The following is an 18,177-nucleotide window of genomic DNA, read 5'->3' as shown; positions in this document are numbered from 1 at the left end:
TCTGTACTGGCTTTTGTGGCTGAACCGAGATGGTAGATTAGCGGGTCAGTGAGGCACGAGAAGGGCCCAGGACACCCACCTTTTTAAAGAAATGTAACAAAATGCCACCGCCCTACTAGTTTACATACAACGAAAACACTGTGAGAATCGGCTGTCACCATGCCGCAGGCCCCTTGCCACTCTCCCGCTAATCCCCTGCGCCGGGGAGTAACGGTAGAAAAGGAATTGGTCTTATTATATGACTAAGAGAGTTACTTGGTTATGATTGGTTGAGAACAGGCCAATCCATCATTAATTTTAAATTTCCTTTGCAGTTCAAATTAACGTGACGCTTTTGTTATTTCCTTAGTCATAACTTTGAATTCACTTTTGTCCATAATCCCTTGGAGTAATGGTCATATTAATCATCGTATTACTCGTGACATTTGACAATTCTTTCAACTTACACTCGCCTAAAGACTTGTGCAATTTTGACAAAATTTTCAAACATCACTCGGAGTGGAGATCCTTGATTGTACTCGCATTCATACGATTACCTTTAGGAGTAATGACATACGCGCATTACTGACTTACTTAAACAAGTGATTTTTTTTGTGACAGGCGCTGTGGCGTGGATCACAATCACCGCTGACCACAAACTGGAGCAAATTGAATTTTCAAGAGGAGCTCAGCTAGTCATCGCTGGCTCAGCTAAGAACCTAACCGTCGACAGCATAACGGATGACAATACTGGCCACTTGTATCTTCTATCTTCCGTTCAACTTCAAATAAACAGTCTTCTGTCGCCTTGCGCGCAAATATTCCACGGTGCAGAGCTCCTCTTGTCCGATATAAAACCAAATGTTTCCTTGGAGCGCTCTGTTGATATATACGGCGTGCTTACCATCAAGGGAGACCCCACCGTCTACATAGGAAAGGAACAGGGCGTGGTCACAATGCATCCGGGTTCTGGTCCCAATGAGCTGAAGTTTGGAGAACTCATCATCGAATCGATGAGTCATTTGCAGTTGTTGAACTATGATACACAATCTCCAGAGTCCTGTCGATGGTCGGTTTCTACATCAGGATCTAGATTCATACTGAGCGATAGTTCAAAGATGGACATCAAATGCCCTTGCAATCTTACGGGTGATCAGATGACCATGGGGCTCAATTCCGCGCTGAAAATTGAAGGCAACAGTTCTGTATCTTACGTCTCCATGAACGACGTCAAGATAAGCGGGATGTTTGACCCAGGGGTACTTTCCCTGTTAGACGGGTGGAAAACCCTAAGGATTGAAAGATACGGTGATTTGAGTTTCTTTCCTTACGGGGATGCGAGACTTGATACGTTTTACTCCAACGGAAATTTTCACGTCGAAGGAGCTGTGTTCTTCAGAGGAAGAGATCCAGCCGTGACTAGAACAATCGAAGTTGACGAGTATGGCAGCGTACAGTTTGATTTGCCTCTTACGTCGAATTCTTTGGCTTTTGTGCAAAACAACTCGCAGGAATTCGGCTCCCACGGCAGACATTCCCTGAACGGAACTTCACTAGTTCATGCAGATATCGTTGTAGTCGATGGGACGTGGCTGCCGAAAAAGCTTAAGATCGAACCGGGATGGAAAGAACTGACTGTAGAACAAGGTGGCATGTTTCACTTTGACCCTGTAGGTGAATTTCACCTGAACAGGTTTCATCTCAATGGTGATGTAAAATCGTTGAGTGCTGTGAAAATGGCAGGCTTGTCCCAAGAGAGAATTCTTCAATGTGACGTTGGATTTTACGGTGTGGTACTCATCGAATCCGTGGATCTTACAACGATTCCTTGCCATGAAGTGTTTCTGTCAGGAACTCTGCGTGTCGGGAACTTGTCAATAGGCACATTATGGGATGATCTAACAGTGAACGACACTAACGGGAGATTTTACTTCGAGACTTCTGAGCCGCTGAACATCAATCGGACACGCGTCAGCGGATTAATGGAGACTGCATCAGCGGTCGGACCCAGTGCTCCCTTAACTGGTGATTCGTTTGTCATAGAACCAACAGGTGAAGTCAGCATTCACTATCGAGCCCAGCCTTCCACAGTTGTTGACGGCGCAATCAATTCCACATTCCACGTGACTACAGTTCAAGTGGATGGTTTTTTTAAACTTGGTTCGCTGTACCTTGTCACCGACAACCTTAATGTCGGATCATCGGGGCACATTTCAGTGGATGGTGGCGGTGCTCTCGGAGGAATGGGGGCTGGAGCCGGAGCTCAAAAAGACAGCGGAGGCGCTGGGGCGAGTCACGGAGGTCGAGGGGGACGTGGGACACAAACACTGGCGCAGAGCTTGATCTATGGTGACATTTTCACACCAGGAGGGTGGGGAAGTGGCGGTGGGAATGGCAGTGGAAACACAGGTGGCGGACGCGGTGGTGGACGAATTTTTCTTCAAATCAGCGACTCGTTTAATGTTAACGGGTTAATTCAGACGAATGGGCTTCCTGGACAGGTAATTTGGAATCGTTCGTCTTTTGTCTGAGATAAGCTATTGATAACTTCAGACCTAAGCGTGGACCTGATCAAGCAAGGGTTTACATTCCATTTGTAATAAAGGGTAGTAAAGTCTGCATATGAGCCAAGTGGCCCACCACGCCGGAGGTTATCCCGGTTTCCGTAGCATGAAGCGACTAGGAGTATTTCTACTCCCCCTTGGATGGGATGCTAGTCCATCGCAGGGTTACACCCCAGCATTAAGTTAGCCAGTTCCCATTTATACACCTGGGTGAAGAGAGCCACTGTGAGAGTGAAGTGTCTTGCCCAAGAACACAAAACAATGTCCCCGACCAGGGCTCGAACCCGGACCGCTCGATATGTATCTGCGCAATATAAGTTTTTATTATTATTATTATTATTATTATTATTATTATTATTATTATTATTATTATTATAAGTCCTTAAAGTCTTGCCGCTTTTAACTTATGGTGCCGAGTTCAATCCGCGAGCCTAGGGCAGTCATAAGTCTGCTGGATTACTTGATTATTATTGTTATTATTATTATTATTATTATTATTATTATTATTATTATTATTATCCGGAGACGAGCGCAGTAGCCATGAGGCCACCGCTTATACGTAAACAATTTAAACCAATTTTAGTTTGATTAGCCTATTAATTTTTCCTCAACTTGTTACTTTGTCTACCTTATTTGTATTTATTTATTACCGCAGATATTTATTTACTGTATATTTTCGTGCTTAGCAAGCGCTCGCGTGCATTCATAACTCGATGTCTGTACGCTGTAAGTTTAGAATATCTTAACTACCAACTACATGCAGTTACACACCATTAGTATCATATAAAGTGTCCGAATTTAAAAGGTGTCCGTTAAGCGGGTCAGCTTCCAGCAAGGACCAAGAAATGTCCGCAATATACAGAGGTTCCTGTATCAGACAACAGTGACCCGGAGATCCGTCTGCCAATGTTGTTAACTGAGTTTTTGAATGTCAACGTAATATTATTTCTCCTTCAGACCTCGACGAGTGGTGGCGGAAGTGGAGGGTCCTTGTGGGCAACCTGTCATCAATTTACCGGAAGTGGCAAAATTGAGGCCAAAGGTGGTGATGGGAACTATTATAGCGGTGGTGGCGCTGGAGGAAGAATCACTGTAAACTACGTCATCGGCGGTTTCCATAGCGACCAAACAGATGCAAGTGGGGGAAAGAAAGGATCTGCGAGCAATGTAGAACCTGGAGGGCCTGGGGTAATATACTTGGATGGGAAAATGCCCGTGGTCAAAAACTTACGCATTGACAACAAAGGACTAAAACCCCTGGTAAGTGCTTAAGGGGAGTGCCAAAAAATCGAAAATGATCCCTTGTCTTATTTTACTTTTAAGTGCTTTTTAGTGTGCTTATTTCATCTATTTATTTTTAATATATTTTTGTTTTGCAGGCTACCCTTAGCAAATATTACGATCAGTTCATATACACAGGTTAGTAACTGGATTGTAACACTCTAGAAATCTTGCCTATCACTCTTTGAACAATAGTTAATGTTAACTTAGATCTTTAAAGAAAAAGCAAATGATTTTATTAACTTCTTCAAGCTTTTTCAAGCTTGTTCAAGCTGTTTCAAGGCATAGTAATGGTGGACATACCAGATGGAATTGGAATTAGGAGTGCTGGGTTTTGAGGAGAAGGGAAAATTGGGATTCTAAGCGAAAATCCCTGGAAACGACGCTGAAAACGTTTTGGAATATTGTTTTCTGTCTGACGGTGTGTACTGTAACAATCTACTCAAAGTAATGGCTTTGAGTAGTTATGTAAAGTTGTTGTTAACATTAATTATTAAACACACCTTTCTACTTTAGGAGCCGTAGCATATCTCAACCCTCCTTCGGACAATTTTGTCTACGACTTTACACTGATCGAAGTCTATGGTGGTGGTCAACTGGTTTTCCCGCGCGCGAGAACCCAAGTGCATGTGGATACCATATATGGTGATGACACTGGTTACATCCACGTGCCACCTTTCAATACACTTAACATGACGGGAACGTCGGAATACAAACGGATCAACGTGACGTGGGTGCCATTTATTTACGAAAACGCAACCCTTGTTTTACCAAACGGAACTGTAGAAATACGCAGAGCGGAAAGTTTAAGTTATCCGAGTATACAGCGAAGCTCCGAGATCAACTTCTGGGGAACCGTGTTGGGTTTTAAAGCGCACCTCATGGTGGCTTATGGAGCAACCGTTTCTTTTGAAGAGTCCTCTCCACGCAATTTAAACTTTGTTGGCATAACAGTGCAAAAAACAAGTCGACTTCTCCTGAAGAGCCTGCTGGGAGATGAATCTGATGGCTGGACGGTAGAGGTTACTAAGGATCATGGACCGGTTTATCGCGAAGGAGTGGTGACTATAGAGGGTGACGGAACATTTGAAGCTCGATCGCTGACGATGAAAGCTGAGTCACTCGTGGTAGATCCACGCGGCAAATTGACACTTGATGGGCAAGGATACCTCGCTGGTAAGGTTTTGCTGATTGTGTCTCTTTGCATATAGTTTGATCTCGGACACAACTTCCAAGTACGGACACTACTTTACACTTCATTACAATCACATTATACATCAACATCTCAAATCGCAGAAACCAACTCTACTTGCATAGCTTTGCTTACACATGTACACCTTACTGATCTTGTCGATCAATCAAACAATGAACCAAAACCACAGCCAATCAGTCAGTCAGGCCGAATGTCCGTCTGTCTGTCCGTCCGTCGGTCAGTCAGTCCGTCCGTCAGTCCGTCCGTCTGTCCGTCCATCCGTCCGTCAGCCAGTCAGTCAGTCAGTCAGTCAGTCAGTCAATGAGTCAGTCAGTCAGTCGGTCAGTCGGTCGGTCGGTCGGTCGGTCAGTCAGTCAGTCAGTTAGTTAGTCGTCAGTCAGTCTAATTATTGATTATAAGAGTTTAACGGTGTGTTTTAAGTTAAGCGAGTGATCGAAGAACTTGAGTTAAGCTTGAAATCGCGAAACTGCCACTTTGCTTATAAAAGTGACCCGAGGAAATGACTGACCAATCAGAGCACGGCAGTCTCTAGTTATTTTCTCAAGTTTCCTTTGTATAAGTATTGTGCCCTTTAAACAATTTCAATATTTCAAGGTAATGGGCCCGGGTCTGGACCTGCATCCTCAGATGGCTCAGGAGCGGGATATGGTGGTAGTGGTGGGAAGGGAAGAGTAACCATGGTAACTGGTGTGCCGTATGGAGATTACAAAAACCCTGGTGTTTTTGGAAGTGGCGGTGGACTGGGCTCCAGTGCTGGTACAGGAGGTGGAGTGTTGTCGTTAGAAATAGTTGACACCTTAGTTGTTGAAGGTAAGTGACAATTAAGATTAAATTTAAGAATTGACTTTGGCTTGTTAAGTCTGATACAGAGTTCTAGTGGAATACATGGATTTCACATTAGTTCTCTAGTCGGAGTTAGAGCTGGAGCACGATGTCACGTGCAACATGAAGCGACCCGGAGAATAGCTACTTCATCCAAGATTTACGAAGACGCTTTGTCAACCGACCAAAAACTGTTTGCCCTCTTCGAAAAATATTTACGCCAGGGTAATGCCTAATTCCCGAAATGAGACGCACCTGCAGGGAATCATCATCTTGGATAACTATTTTGATGAATTCAACTACCATGATTGCCTGCAGGCGCGTCTCTTAGAGAGAATTAATTTGACCATTGAAAAGCGCAAAGCTCTCTGTTTGGAAAATGTCTAAGCGCATAAGACAAGACGTTACATAGATATACATATATCAATAATAGCCGATAAGGTTACTACCTGCTATTTGGTTATATCAAGCAGTTCTGTTTTTTGTTTGTGATTATTTTTCCTATGAATGATCCAGCTATCAGACGCCATAATCCTAGGCAACAGTTGTTGCTTACATTGAAGGTGAATTTTCTTGTCAGGGAGCATAACTGTCAGTGGGAACGCAGGACTAGGTTCCAACTCCGGTGGAGGTAGCGGGGGGAGTATTTTGATCCGCACCCGTGGTCTGGAAGGCTCAGGAGTGATAGCTGTAAATGGTGGAGCTGGTAACGGTGATGGGGGAGGAGGGGGTGGAGGTAGAATGGCTGTTTACTGGCAGGACAGGGAGTGGTGGTATGGAGCGTTGACCGCATTCGGTGGCAGCTCTTCTCGAGGTGGCAACGGAGGAGCCGGGACTGTTTATCTTGAGGTAAGCTTATGCCTTGAAAAGATGGAGAATTACCTTTATGATCAAGGGTGCTTTTCAGTTAATAGGCCATTTCTATGTTTCCTTTTACCTGCTTTTCTAACGAGTTCTGGGGCCCCTTTCTCGAAAGCCCCTGTAGTTACCGGATCCAAAAAGCTGTCTTTTGTTTGCCGTGTTTGCATTCAAAATCTAGATATTAATAGTTTTGAAATTCAAACAATAATAATATCAAGAAACAAAAGAGAATGGACTGGTTTTTCAGCTAAAACCCGCTCTACGTTTCCTTTAATTTAGATCTTAGAATATGACTTCGGGACCGTAAAGCTACCGGAACTTTCGAGAAAGGCCCCCCTGGTGTTCTGTTACATAAAACTAAAACTTGGATGTTCATTGTCTTGCCAATCAATCTCATTTTCATTTGAAAGGTCGTAAATGGGACTTGTTTTGAAACAGAGGTACATGTAAATGGTATCTCTGAAATGGCTTAGTACAATATACTTTTTCTGTTGACAGGACACCCAACATGGTGTAAAGAACAGAACTCTGATCTTTGATAACAATAACTTAAACCCGAGCGCCACAGAGATATCTGATTTTTCATCAACGCATACAAACGGTGGAAGGGCGTGGCTGCAACCGATAGGCCAGGAATATGAACTGGAGGAGGTACACATTCTGAGGAAGGCACACCTGGCTCTTCACCCCAATATTACCAGGTTAGAGCACCACAATGATTGATTAAAAGTGTCGTGGGCGTAAGCTCCTTTCCTGACAGTTGACTGCGCTTAAAGTTGACGTTAAGGAACTTTTCAAGAAGGGTTCGAGTACTCGTGTTTCTTTTTCTGATTGTTTAAAGCAGCATCTTCCTATTTCGGCTATATTTTTATGTACACTAGAAAACATATGTCTGTCTTTTCACTTTACTTATTGCTTAAGTTCTGCTCAAAATCGTCTGTCACTCACTTGTCACGCAATCACTGCTTTCGCGGTTTTGTTAAACGTTACAAGGCAGAAGAAGGCGAAAGCTTAGAACAAGAATAATGCACACGACAGTTTTAGCTACTTTATTTAAACTTGGAAATCACCTTCTCGATAATAGAAACTATTTGACATCGGCGTCCAAAGAAGGTTCATTATTGTCAATGAGGGCCAAAAAACAAGTTTCCTTTTTTTGTGATAAATTGTAACAAATTAAACCTTCCTAGTAACTCACGCTTATTCTTCCTTTACAGACCTCATGGACTGAAGGTTTATAGCTTTGTCGGCGATCGCACAGGAGTTCTCCACGTGGGACCAAACCAAATCGTGATTGGTCAGTTTGCCGATCATGAGTTATTCGAAGTAAACGTGTTTGTTTACAAAGACGGGCACTTTCACTTACCACCGGCGTTCACGTGTTATGGAATTGATATCACTACTAGGTGAGTAAATAAGCTGTTCTTACAACTGATATCGTGGTTATTAGGTGAGGATTTCGGTATTTTTGGATGATGTAGGGTCTATTTCAAAACCTAGATACCGAAATACAGTCGAACCTCCCGTCAGCGACCACACAAAATGTCAAGCCTAGGTGGTCGCTTACGGGAGGTGGTCGCTTACGAGAGCTTAGACCATATTGGGTCAAAATTTTGCCTCATTAGCATATGATAACTGCAGAGACCTACCCCATGTTTTAAATGTTTTATTCATCTGTTCATGTGATAAGACAATTTCGAGTAAAAATCCGGTACTTTCCATTGAGAAATTTCCGTCTCTCGTACCATCTAGGAATGCGATAATGTTACAACACCTTATTATCCAATTTACGCTCTATTATCCGTCAGGTGGTCGCTTACGAGAGGTTAAAAACAAAAGAAAATTTCAAACTTTTAGCTCTAAAAGTGGTCGTGGTTGTTTACGAGAATTAGTCACTTAAAAGAGGTTCGAAATATAGTGATTTGACTGGAACACTTCTGGTAGTTTGGAAAACTGGTCGCTGAGGAGAGACTATCGCTTACGAGAGGTGGTCTCAACCGGAGGTGCGACTATACTAGAAAGTGACATATTTATGGTATCAGTAATAAATGCCTTATTCTATGGTTTGACATAGAATACGCGCGGACATTTTGCTCATTGCCAGTATTTTTCCTAACCCTCCGCGGAAAAATACTACACAACTCGTAAAATATCCGAGCATATTAGACATATTAGACATAGACAGTCTGAAACCATCGAATAAGTGTACATGTATTGCCTTGCTCCTGATTGGCTCAGACGGTAACATCTTCCCTGTGACTGGACAGTGCAAGCTAGAGGAGTTAAATGCAAAGCGAACCCTGTTTCAAGGTTTGGATTATTTTAATTCTAAAGAAAAGCAACCGACACAATTTCGAAATCTTTATAACACCGGAGTTGGTATTTTTCCCGTGGGCGAGGGGGAGAGGCTACTGGTATTTTTCCCGTGGGGGGGGGGTGTGGGGGGAGAGGCTCCCATGTAAAAAGGACAGGGGTGTCCGTCCTACCTTTTAAGGATTAAAAATGCAGTTTTCGTACCTCTTAGGGTGTTCAGCTTCAAAAGGTCTACAGCGGGAGCGTTTCCGGTACCATTTGGGATATTGAACTTGATCAAAATATTGATAAACTGATTTTTAATTTTGTCTCATTTACAATCGTCTTTATCGCTCTCAAAAATGATGAAATTGCAAGATAACGTGGTGGATGTTTTAGAATTGGTATCTCTCGTTTGGGGGTGAAATAATTCCAAGCGACGCCCACCATACACGATCCTGGTGCCTCTTAGGGGTTGTGTCTTTCCGATTAGCAGCTCCCCAGTCCCCCGCGGTATTTAGCAGTTTTAAATCCCAGGTGAATTTAATGAAGTGATTTGGATTTGTGCCTGCATAAACGGGTCATCCATCTCATCCGTTTGTCAGTTACTGAGCCTGTATTCATGTGTGCATGAATACAGGGGAACGAATAATAGAGAGGAACGGTTCTGAAACTCGACAAAGTTCGTTGTTGTATGTTTTTGTTCTCTTTTTTGGCCTTGACCCTGCACAAAACACAATAGTTTTTTACTACTGTCCGAGGAACTAACAAATCGAAACGTTTTGGCACAGTGTATGAACGCAAAACAAAAGATTGTGCACGGTCGTGGACCTTCCAACATAAATCTTGGTATCTTTGACTGCTTCTTTGATGTTTGCCGGACTTCATAACCATTCTTCTCTATTAACTATGATGTGTGCGCGACTAATTAACCTAAATTATTCATATCTGAAAGGTTCATAGTTAGAGAAAGAAAAAAATACGCATTTGCGTGACACTTTTTTTCCTGTTGCTTTATTTTCTAGGGGATACCTTGGCGTTAAGGACATGACAGTCGCAAAAAGCTGTCGACTCTTCCTCGCTCTGACAGGTTCCACGGAACTCGCTAACAGTGAAGGCACTTACATATTTCATTCGCTCACCGTGGCTGACGGGGGAGAGGTGACTTCCACTCCAGATGTCAATAGCAACTCGCTAACACTGAACATCGATGACGTCGCGATTCAGGGTGGTGGAATTCTCCACATGGTGCGCATGCGGATTTTGGCTGGGAACTTCACTGTGGATGATCTGGGACATGTTCGAGGCGACACGCTCGATAACAGGTTCGTTTCATCGGAAAATTGGATAAGTTACAAGGGTTCGTTATCGGTCAGTGTAAAATGCAGACTGCGGACTGCAGACCGGAGACCAGGGGTAAAATGAGGATTCAGGGTAGAATATTGATGCAGACTGCAGGCCGGAGGTAAAATGCAGACTGCAGACTACAGACTTCTTAAGTATATATTGTGTTATTTCCATGATCGAGCGCTGACGGTAAACAGAATTATTCAGGCTAATTGCGGTGAAAGCCTGCACTCCGATTAGCCTGAAAAGCGCCCCGGTTAGACTGAATATCACTTCGGTATAATTAGCCTGAATATCACTCAGGTTAGCCTAAATAACGTTCCGGTTAGCCTGTTTACGGTTAGCTCTCAATGGTGGAACAATTCAGTTAAAAAGTCTATGGTCTGCAGTGTACTGTGCATTTTACCCCCGGTCCGCAGTCTACGTTTTAAACTGAACGGGTTCGTTATACTTGACATGTATAACGTTATACACGTTATGCATTACGTGTGTTAAGAGGTTCCTGTTTTGTTGAGATTTATTATATCGGAAGGCTCATTAACCAGAGCTCCTTAGTTAGGGGGTTCATTGTTTAAAGATTTGTATCTATTAGAGGGGTTGGTTAAGCAGGTAAGGGTTAGTGAGATCAAGAGGCTCGTTATCATGTAGTATCGATTGGTCTCTTTATCGAGAGGTTTGTTTTGTTGTGAAGTTTGCTATGTTGGGAAGGTTGGTGTATTACGAGGTTTATTATGAACCAGAACTTTAATAAATTGGTAGGTTTTGTTATAACGAAAAGTCCGTCATTATCGTCGCTTGTTCCTTATGCAAAGTGTTTTCCTATACCTGTGAGTAGGTGAGATTCGCTATATCGGAAAGTTAGCCGTTAGAGCGGGAAGTTGATCAGCCTAGACAAGTTTGAGATTAGTACAGATATTCCTCGGTAGATTCATTATGTCAGGACGTTTAACGGTTTCCTACAGGGGGAAGTTTGTTATTTAGGGAGACTTTCTAAACAACACATTATCATTTTATCGGATATGAAGGAGGAGGGGCTCGTTGTATCAGCGCTCGTTATTTCATGGCTGTAATGTACTTCACAAATGAAAACTCTCCTGCCTAAACGTTTTGTTTTTCTTCCAGTTGTACCGCTGGCGCAGGCATCGCAGGTACAGATGGGTCCTCGGGTGCAGGGCATGGTGGGAATGGAGGACGCGGAAGGGATCAAACTCGTGTTGGAGTGGCATACGGTCACGTGTACGAACCTGAACACTTTGGGTGTCGAGGTGGTGGCACAGGGGGATTGGGCGGAGGTATAATACGCATGTCCGTCAGGGGAAACCTGCAAATTGACGGAACGATCAGCTGTAACGGTGCTGCTGGTCAGCAGTCTCGCTCTGGAGGAGGAAGCGGCGGAAGTATATGGATTGACACCAATTTGATGAAGGGATACGGAGCTGTGCAGGTCAATGGAGGACGCGGCAATGTGGAGACACTGTAAAGAATTATTGTTTATTTGTAGTATTAGGTCGTTTGACCCACAGAAGTAGTTATAACCCCGGAGGGGACTCATATAAAAAGGACGGGGGGTGCTCGTCGTACCTGTTAGGGGTTAAAAACGCGGTTTTAGTACCTCTTAGAGTGTTCAGCCTCAAAAGATCGACAGTGGGAGCTTTTGCGGTACGCCCACACCCACAAAACAGGATCTTGGTACCTCCTAGGGTTCTTTTCAAAATGTTCCGAAGAACACCCCTCTCCTTTTTATGTGGGATTCTCCCCCGGGGATTACACCACGATAAATTAAGATTGGTAGATTGGCACTGATTACGGAGACGAGCACGAACTATAGTGTGGAATTCCAGTGTAGGTCGCTATCTAATGAGGACAAACAAACGGCAGAAGCTTTCTTCAATTAGAGACAGAGATTTAAAAATTAAGTGCTCTTTTCTCCCTTTTACGTTTCAGACACAATTTGTTCCATGGCGGCGGGGGAGCAGGAGGTCGGATAGCAGTGTACTTCCGAAGTAACAAGACCTACAGTGGGGTGTTTGAATCCTTGGGGGGAGATGCTACCGGGGAAGCTCTCCCTGGTGGAGCCGGGACCGTGTTCCTGTACCATGTCATTCACAAACACCGCACACTTCTGTTAAACAATGCCGGCAGAAAGACCCTCCCTGCCGAACATAGAATCATTAACGACTACTCAGACCCATCTCTGATATCAGGTAAAACGTGGCTCCTTCCAAGCTCTGGAGAACACAACTTCTCGGGCGACCAAAATTATCACTTTGAAGAGCTACAAATTTATGGTGCTGCCCAGTTGGCCATCTTAACCGAGCCGCACAATCGGTCCGCAACGATTTTTTTCCGAAACATGATCGGTGATCGCACAGGGACCATTCATGTCGGCCACAACCAGACCATGGATTTGATCCGACCAAGTATCGATTTACCGTTCAGTGTTCGTGTTTACCGAGGCGGGTTTCTCGGTCTAGCTCCATCAACAGAAGTTCACGGAGTTGAGATACATGTAGATGGTGTGATATCGTACATCAGAAACTTAACATTACACCATGGCGGACTGTTGGCGTTGAGGGAAGACTCGCGGACTGGGAACGAGGCAATGGAAAACGATTTCAAGTTTGACTTTATCCGTGTGCAGTTTGAAGGTGTCGTTCAAATGATATCGTCACCTGTAACACATAATGGGATGAATTTGACCGTGCGAGTACTACATATCGAGGGTGGTGGTAAAGTAGAAGGAAGTGATCTTCGAATCCTTGCTGAAAACATCAGTATCAACACAGAGGGTCTTTTGACAGTTAGTGGCCACGGGTATAGACATGTTGATGGAACGGGCAAAGGTGTTCATGGGACGATCAACCGAGGACTTGGGCCTGGAACTGGCGTGGCAGCCTCTGGTGGAGGTCACGGGGGCACCGGAGGAAGGGGAAAGACAACGCCTAAAGTAGGCTTACCCTACGGAAACATGTACGAACCAATAGAGTTTGGAAGTAGTGGCGGAGGAGCTACTGGAAAACAAGGTAAACGAGAAATGTGATTTGAATGTTTGAAAAAAATGGTAAATTCATACAGAAAACGTTATTAGGGAACAAAATATTGCTCTCAGCTCTCCACTCTCTTTCAAGTTGCCATAAACCATACCTTAAGCGCTATAGACAAAAACGTGACCACATTTCCTCTTTCATCATTTCACTTCGGGCATGCTCTGAGTCATACCTTATGATCACATGGTCACACGAAATCTATACCTAGCTACATAGGGATTGTATTGTGTCGTCATCCCCTCCATACATGGGAGCCGTGTACACAAAAACACCTAAAGGTAGACAACAACATGAAATATCACAAATATCCAACACAGTTCACCATAGCTCCATGACCTTTTCCTTGCTGAATTACTTTTCAGGTGCTGGGGGTGGAACAATTTTTTTGAACGTCACCAATCTTTTGGAAATCGATGGTGCTCTCTCGGCCGACGGTGCTGACGCACAACCCCAGGGAGGAGGAGGCAGTGGTGGTAGTGTATGGATCTACTGCTACATCATCAAAGGATTCGGAAAGATCACTGCTAATGGCGGCTCATCTCCAGAAGATACTTCGGTTAATCATTATCACGGGGGTGGCGGAGCAGGCGGACGTGTTGCTGTCTACTTCACGAAGAACGATACATTCTCCTACTTCAGGTGGTTATATTCAGATACATACAAATACCATTATTGTTAGCTTAGCTACCTTTCTAAATACCCCTTAGGGATAATCCCTTATGTAGGCTATACAGGTATGTGCGACCCCAAGGGGTATGCTTTCTATTTTTTTTTTGCAGTTTTGGTCAGAAATAGTGTATTGATTTTGGCCATTTTTGTCTCAAATATGGTATGGTTTTTGCACTCTTGACTTGAATTGGGTGTGTGTTTCCTACCTAATGAAACATATAAACATTTCCTTTGCCATGGTCTGAACTAGGGAACTAGTTATAAGGCGGGTCTGAAACAGGGTATTGATCTAATGGTCGGGTCTGAAAAAGGGCATCGAATTTTTGGTCAGTTCATAAATAGTCCAGGAAAACTCGCAGATTTGGGTCTTAAATAGGGTAAGGGTTTTGAGAATCGGGCTGCACAACCCCACCCATGTTTTCTGGGAGTAACCCGCCCCCCAGCCCTGGGGCAAATGTTGATGGCAAATTCCTATTTGAAATAGATTTTTCATGGTGTCTTGACCTTCATGAGAGCAACTCACATGAAACACCTGCGGCTGCTAAGCTCATAGTCACGAACGTGCAAAGTAAATGCTGTAGCTATGGTGACGTGGATATTTTCGGAGAACTTTCCTGTTCTCGTGATATGTTTCGATTGGATAAAAGGATCGGAAACTTTACGAGTCCTTCAACTAAGACTCTAAATCTCTCTTATTATCATTATCTTTAATTTTGGAATTGGGATTTAACTATAAAACATTGAGTAAAAATTGTTGAGAACCTTAAAACCATCTGGTTAAAAGTTTAAGGAAGTAAAAATGATGCGGCGATGTTTCGACATTCGCGTAACGCCATTATTAAGTCAGAGATAAATGAAATTGTGTACAAATATAAACTCTACTCGCGCAAAACTTTTTACATGTCTCTGTGTGCTCATACCTAATTTCATCATCACCACTATTTTACTCTAGTTTTTCGTGTCTCTTAGGTATTCTCGGGTCGTTTTGGATGAACAAACACTTTGCGAAACGACATAGTTCGACAGAGTTGAGTAAGCATAACGGGAAAAACTTTGTAACTTCGCTGTTCAAGAAAGATTATTATTGTATGGCTTGTTCTTGTAGCCGATGTAACGCGTGCTCCGATTGTAGGGCATTATTCTCCCGTAATACAACCGGGCCGATTACGGGCTTGCAAAAACAAAGCAGAAAGCCGCATAATAAATACCTTATTGAATTAACTTCGAACGTTGGGTCTTTTACGAGGAAATCTCAAACCTCGGCCTTGCCGTATTGACCTCGCTCGGTCAATACGGCAAGGTCTCGGTCTGAGATTTCCCCGTAAAGACCTCACTCTTGGTTAATTAGTTAATCTTCGAAAAGATGAGATTTTAATTAAAAAGGTACTCCTTAGATTATGCAACTGTTTTTTGTTTCTCTGTAAAGTTACCAAGCTCATGGAGGACAAGCCAAGGAAGGTCTACAGAATGTGGAAAATGGCGGACCAGGGACTGTGTTTCTGTATCATTTGGTGCATACCCATCGCACATTGCTCATTGACAACAATGGTGGCAAACCGCTGAATAAACATATCAACTACGCTAAGTTGGACGAAGAAGGCGGCAAGGCGTGGGTGATGCCTGAGTCAGGGATCCATCATTTCGCTGCCCAGGAACACAAGTTTCACTTCGAGGAGTTACAGATCTACGGCAGAGGGCATCTGGGTGTTTGGCCTCGCGCGGGGAACGACTCAAGAAATGTCTCGCTCTTCTTTAGATACATGATCGGTGATAGGAGCGGTATGGTGCATATAGGAGATAAGCAAGTTATGGACTTGAAACGGCCTGAGATTGATCTCCCCTTCAGTGCGCAAGTCTACAGCGGAGGGTTTCTTGGTCTGGCCCCTGACACGGAAATCCATGGCGTGGAGATTATCGTGCGAGGTATTCTGGCCTACATTCAAAATATCACTTTGCACCATAGTGGTGAGTTGTGGTTGAATCATGGCGGACAGACAGACAGTGAGGTAGCCAACCATTACGACTTTGACATCATCCGAATCCAGGATACAGCAATCATCCACTGTGTCACATCTCCGATTAATGACCCAGGCATTATTTTTACAACTCGCGCGGTGTACATTGAAGGAGGGGGACTGATGCGAGGTTCCCGCCTCACATTTGTGACAGAAAATATCACAATCGACGATGGTGGGTCGCTGATTGCGGATGGTCTTGGTTACAATACGTCACATGGTTACCAAGGAAACGACTTTTACGGGTCCCCGATCAATCCCGGCCACGGTATTGACGATAACGAAGGAGCGTCCGGAGCTGGTCATGGAGGCAGCGGGGGACGAGGAAGCCTTACATCGGGGACTCCTAAAACGGGCTTCGCCTACGGGGATTTATACGAGCCGTACATATTTGGTAGTGCGGGTGGTAAGGGCTGGAGTGGCACCCGAGGGGGTAATGGTGGGGGTATGCTGTGGATGAACGTGACAGGACTGATCGATGTGGATGGTTTGGTGTCAGCTAGTGGTGAAGATGCGTTATCACTGACCGGAAGTGGAGGTGGTAGCGGTGGAAGTATCTGGATGTTTTGCAAGACCATCAGAGGTTATGGCAGAATAGCGGCTAATGGAGGGGCCGGCTCGAGTCACAGTTCATACCCTGGGGGTGGTGGATCGGGAGGCAGAGTTGCTATATACTTTCAGGTGAATGAGACATCCACGTACTTCGTGTATGAGGCCCGAGGTGGAAGGGCTCTTGGATGTGAGGTTGGCAAAGAGCATCTCTGTAAAGCCGAGGCTGGTGGCCCGGGTACTGTATTTCTGTATCACATGATTCACACGCACCGCACTTTACTCATTCACAACGGAGGACAAAAACCACTGGTATCAGCAATAGCGGACTACAATTATTTAACAGCTGACGGTTGTCGCGCTTGGATTTTACCACAGTCAGCAAATCACGACTTTGCTGGGAAGGGACGTGATCTTCACTTTGAAGAACTTCAGATCTATGGAGGCGGTCATCTGGCTTTATTAACCGAACCAGTTGCGCGTAATGCGTCGCTGTTTTTCCGTCACATGATCGGGGATCGTACCGGTACCCTCCACGTCTCGACCAATCAAGTCATGGATTTACACCGGCCGGAAATAGATATCCCGTTTAGTGTACACGTCTACGCCGGAGGATATCTCGGCCTGGCGCCGTACACGGAAGTCCACGGCGTAACGTTGTTCATTTCCGGCACGGTAGACCACATTCAGAGCATGACGATACATCACGGCGGAGCGTTCTGGATGTATCACGGCGGAAACACAGCCAATCAAACCAACAGTTCGTTCGAATTTGATACCGTTCGAGTGCAGGACAACGGCGTCATGCAAGCCTTCACTTCTCCAATCATTCATCCTGGAATCACTATCATTGCCAGAGCATTCTTTATCGAGGGAGGCGGACTGTTCCATGGCACAAGAATGACTGTTCTTGGAGAGAATATCACCATTGATGACGGAGGCCTGATGTCGGCGGATGGCCAAGGATACAACAGGTAAGATGTTGTGTGTAGATAGGCATTTTTGAACATTATCAGTGCTACAGTTGTTCATGTAATGTGATCTTTCAGGTGAGAGTAGTCCTGGAAACGGCTGTTTATGGTGACTGACGTTTTTAAAACAACCTAAGCGAAAGTAATCATGAGTCAAATGAAAGTTGTTTGTCGTGCAGTTGATGGCATTAAGATGCTGTTAGCTTTAGTACCATCGACAGAGAAACACTTTTCAAGTAAACTGTGATGATGACTTCTGTAGAATATGTAGAAAAGTCAGTCGCGAACAACAGTTCTTTCAGAAGCCCTTACTCTCAACAGGACAATGATACTATATACGAACTACTGATACTCCTGGGTTCAAACCACTTACTACAAACACCATTGGTGCTGTAATGCTGTAGTGCTGAACAGCAAAACGGACTTTCCTTAAAATTAATATCTGTTAAATTACTACAGTAGCGTGAAGATATCGTTAACGTGAAGCGATAAAAGTATTAAGCGACAAGAAAACGTTTAGGATTGTTCTCCGGATGCTTTCTGTTGTGCATTTAGACCCAAGTCATT

At 44.2% G+C, this 18,177-nt stretch overlaps 1 protein-coding gene across 1 annotated transcript in view; it reads left to right on the top strand.

The window, feature by feature from the left end:
• Positions 1-18,177, top strand: part of LOC145489587 (uncharacterized) — a 120,788-nt gene that overhangs the window by 18,948 nt on the left and 83,663 nt on the right. The window contains exons 8-20 of the mRNA XM_081468570.1: positions 601-2,480; positions 3,501-3,803; positions 3,923-3,962; positions 4,341-5,000; positions 5,632-5,847; positions 6,440-6,708; positions 7,219-7,421; positions 7,938-8,126; positions 10,038-10,337; positions 11,482-11,835; positions 12,304-13,382; positions 13,769-14,045; positions 15,502-17,613. Of these exons, the coding sequence (XP_081324696.1) occupies positions 601-2,480; positions 3,501-3,803; positions 3,923-3,962; positions 4,341-5,000; positions 5,632-5,847; positions 6,440-6,708; positions 7,219-7,421; positions 7,938-8,126; positions 10,038-10,337; positions 11,482-11,835; positions 12,304-13,382; positions 13,769-14,045; positions 15,502-17,613 (7,882 nt within the window). The remainder of the gene's footprint in view (positions 1-600; positions 2,481-3,500; positions 3,804-3,922; positions 3,963-4,340; positions 5,001-5,631; positions 5,848-6,439; positions 6,709-7,218; positions 7,422-7,937; positions 8,127-10,037; positions 10,338-11,481; positions 11,836-12,303; positions 13,383-13,768; positions 14,046-15,501; positions 17,614-18,177) is intronic.

This window comes from Orbicella franksi, chromosome 6 (assembly GCF_964199315.1).
Source record: "Orbicella franksi chromosome 6, jaOrbFran1.1, whole genome shotgun sequence".
Classification (NCBI taxonomy): domain Eukaryota; kingdom Metazoa; phylum Cnidaria; class Anthozoa; order Scleractinia; family Merulinidae; genus Orbicella; species Orbicella franksi.
Note: the sequence above shows the minus strand (reverse complement) of the source record. Positions and strands in the feature narration are given on the sequence as shown.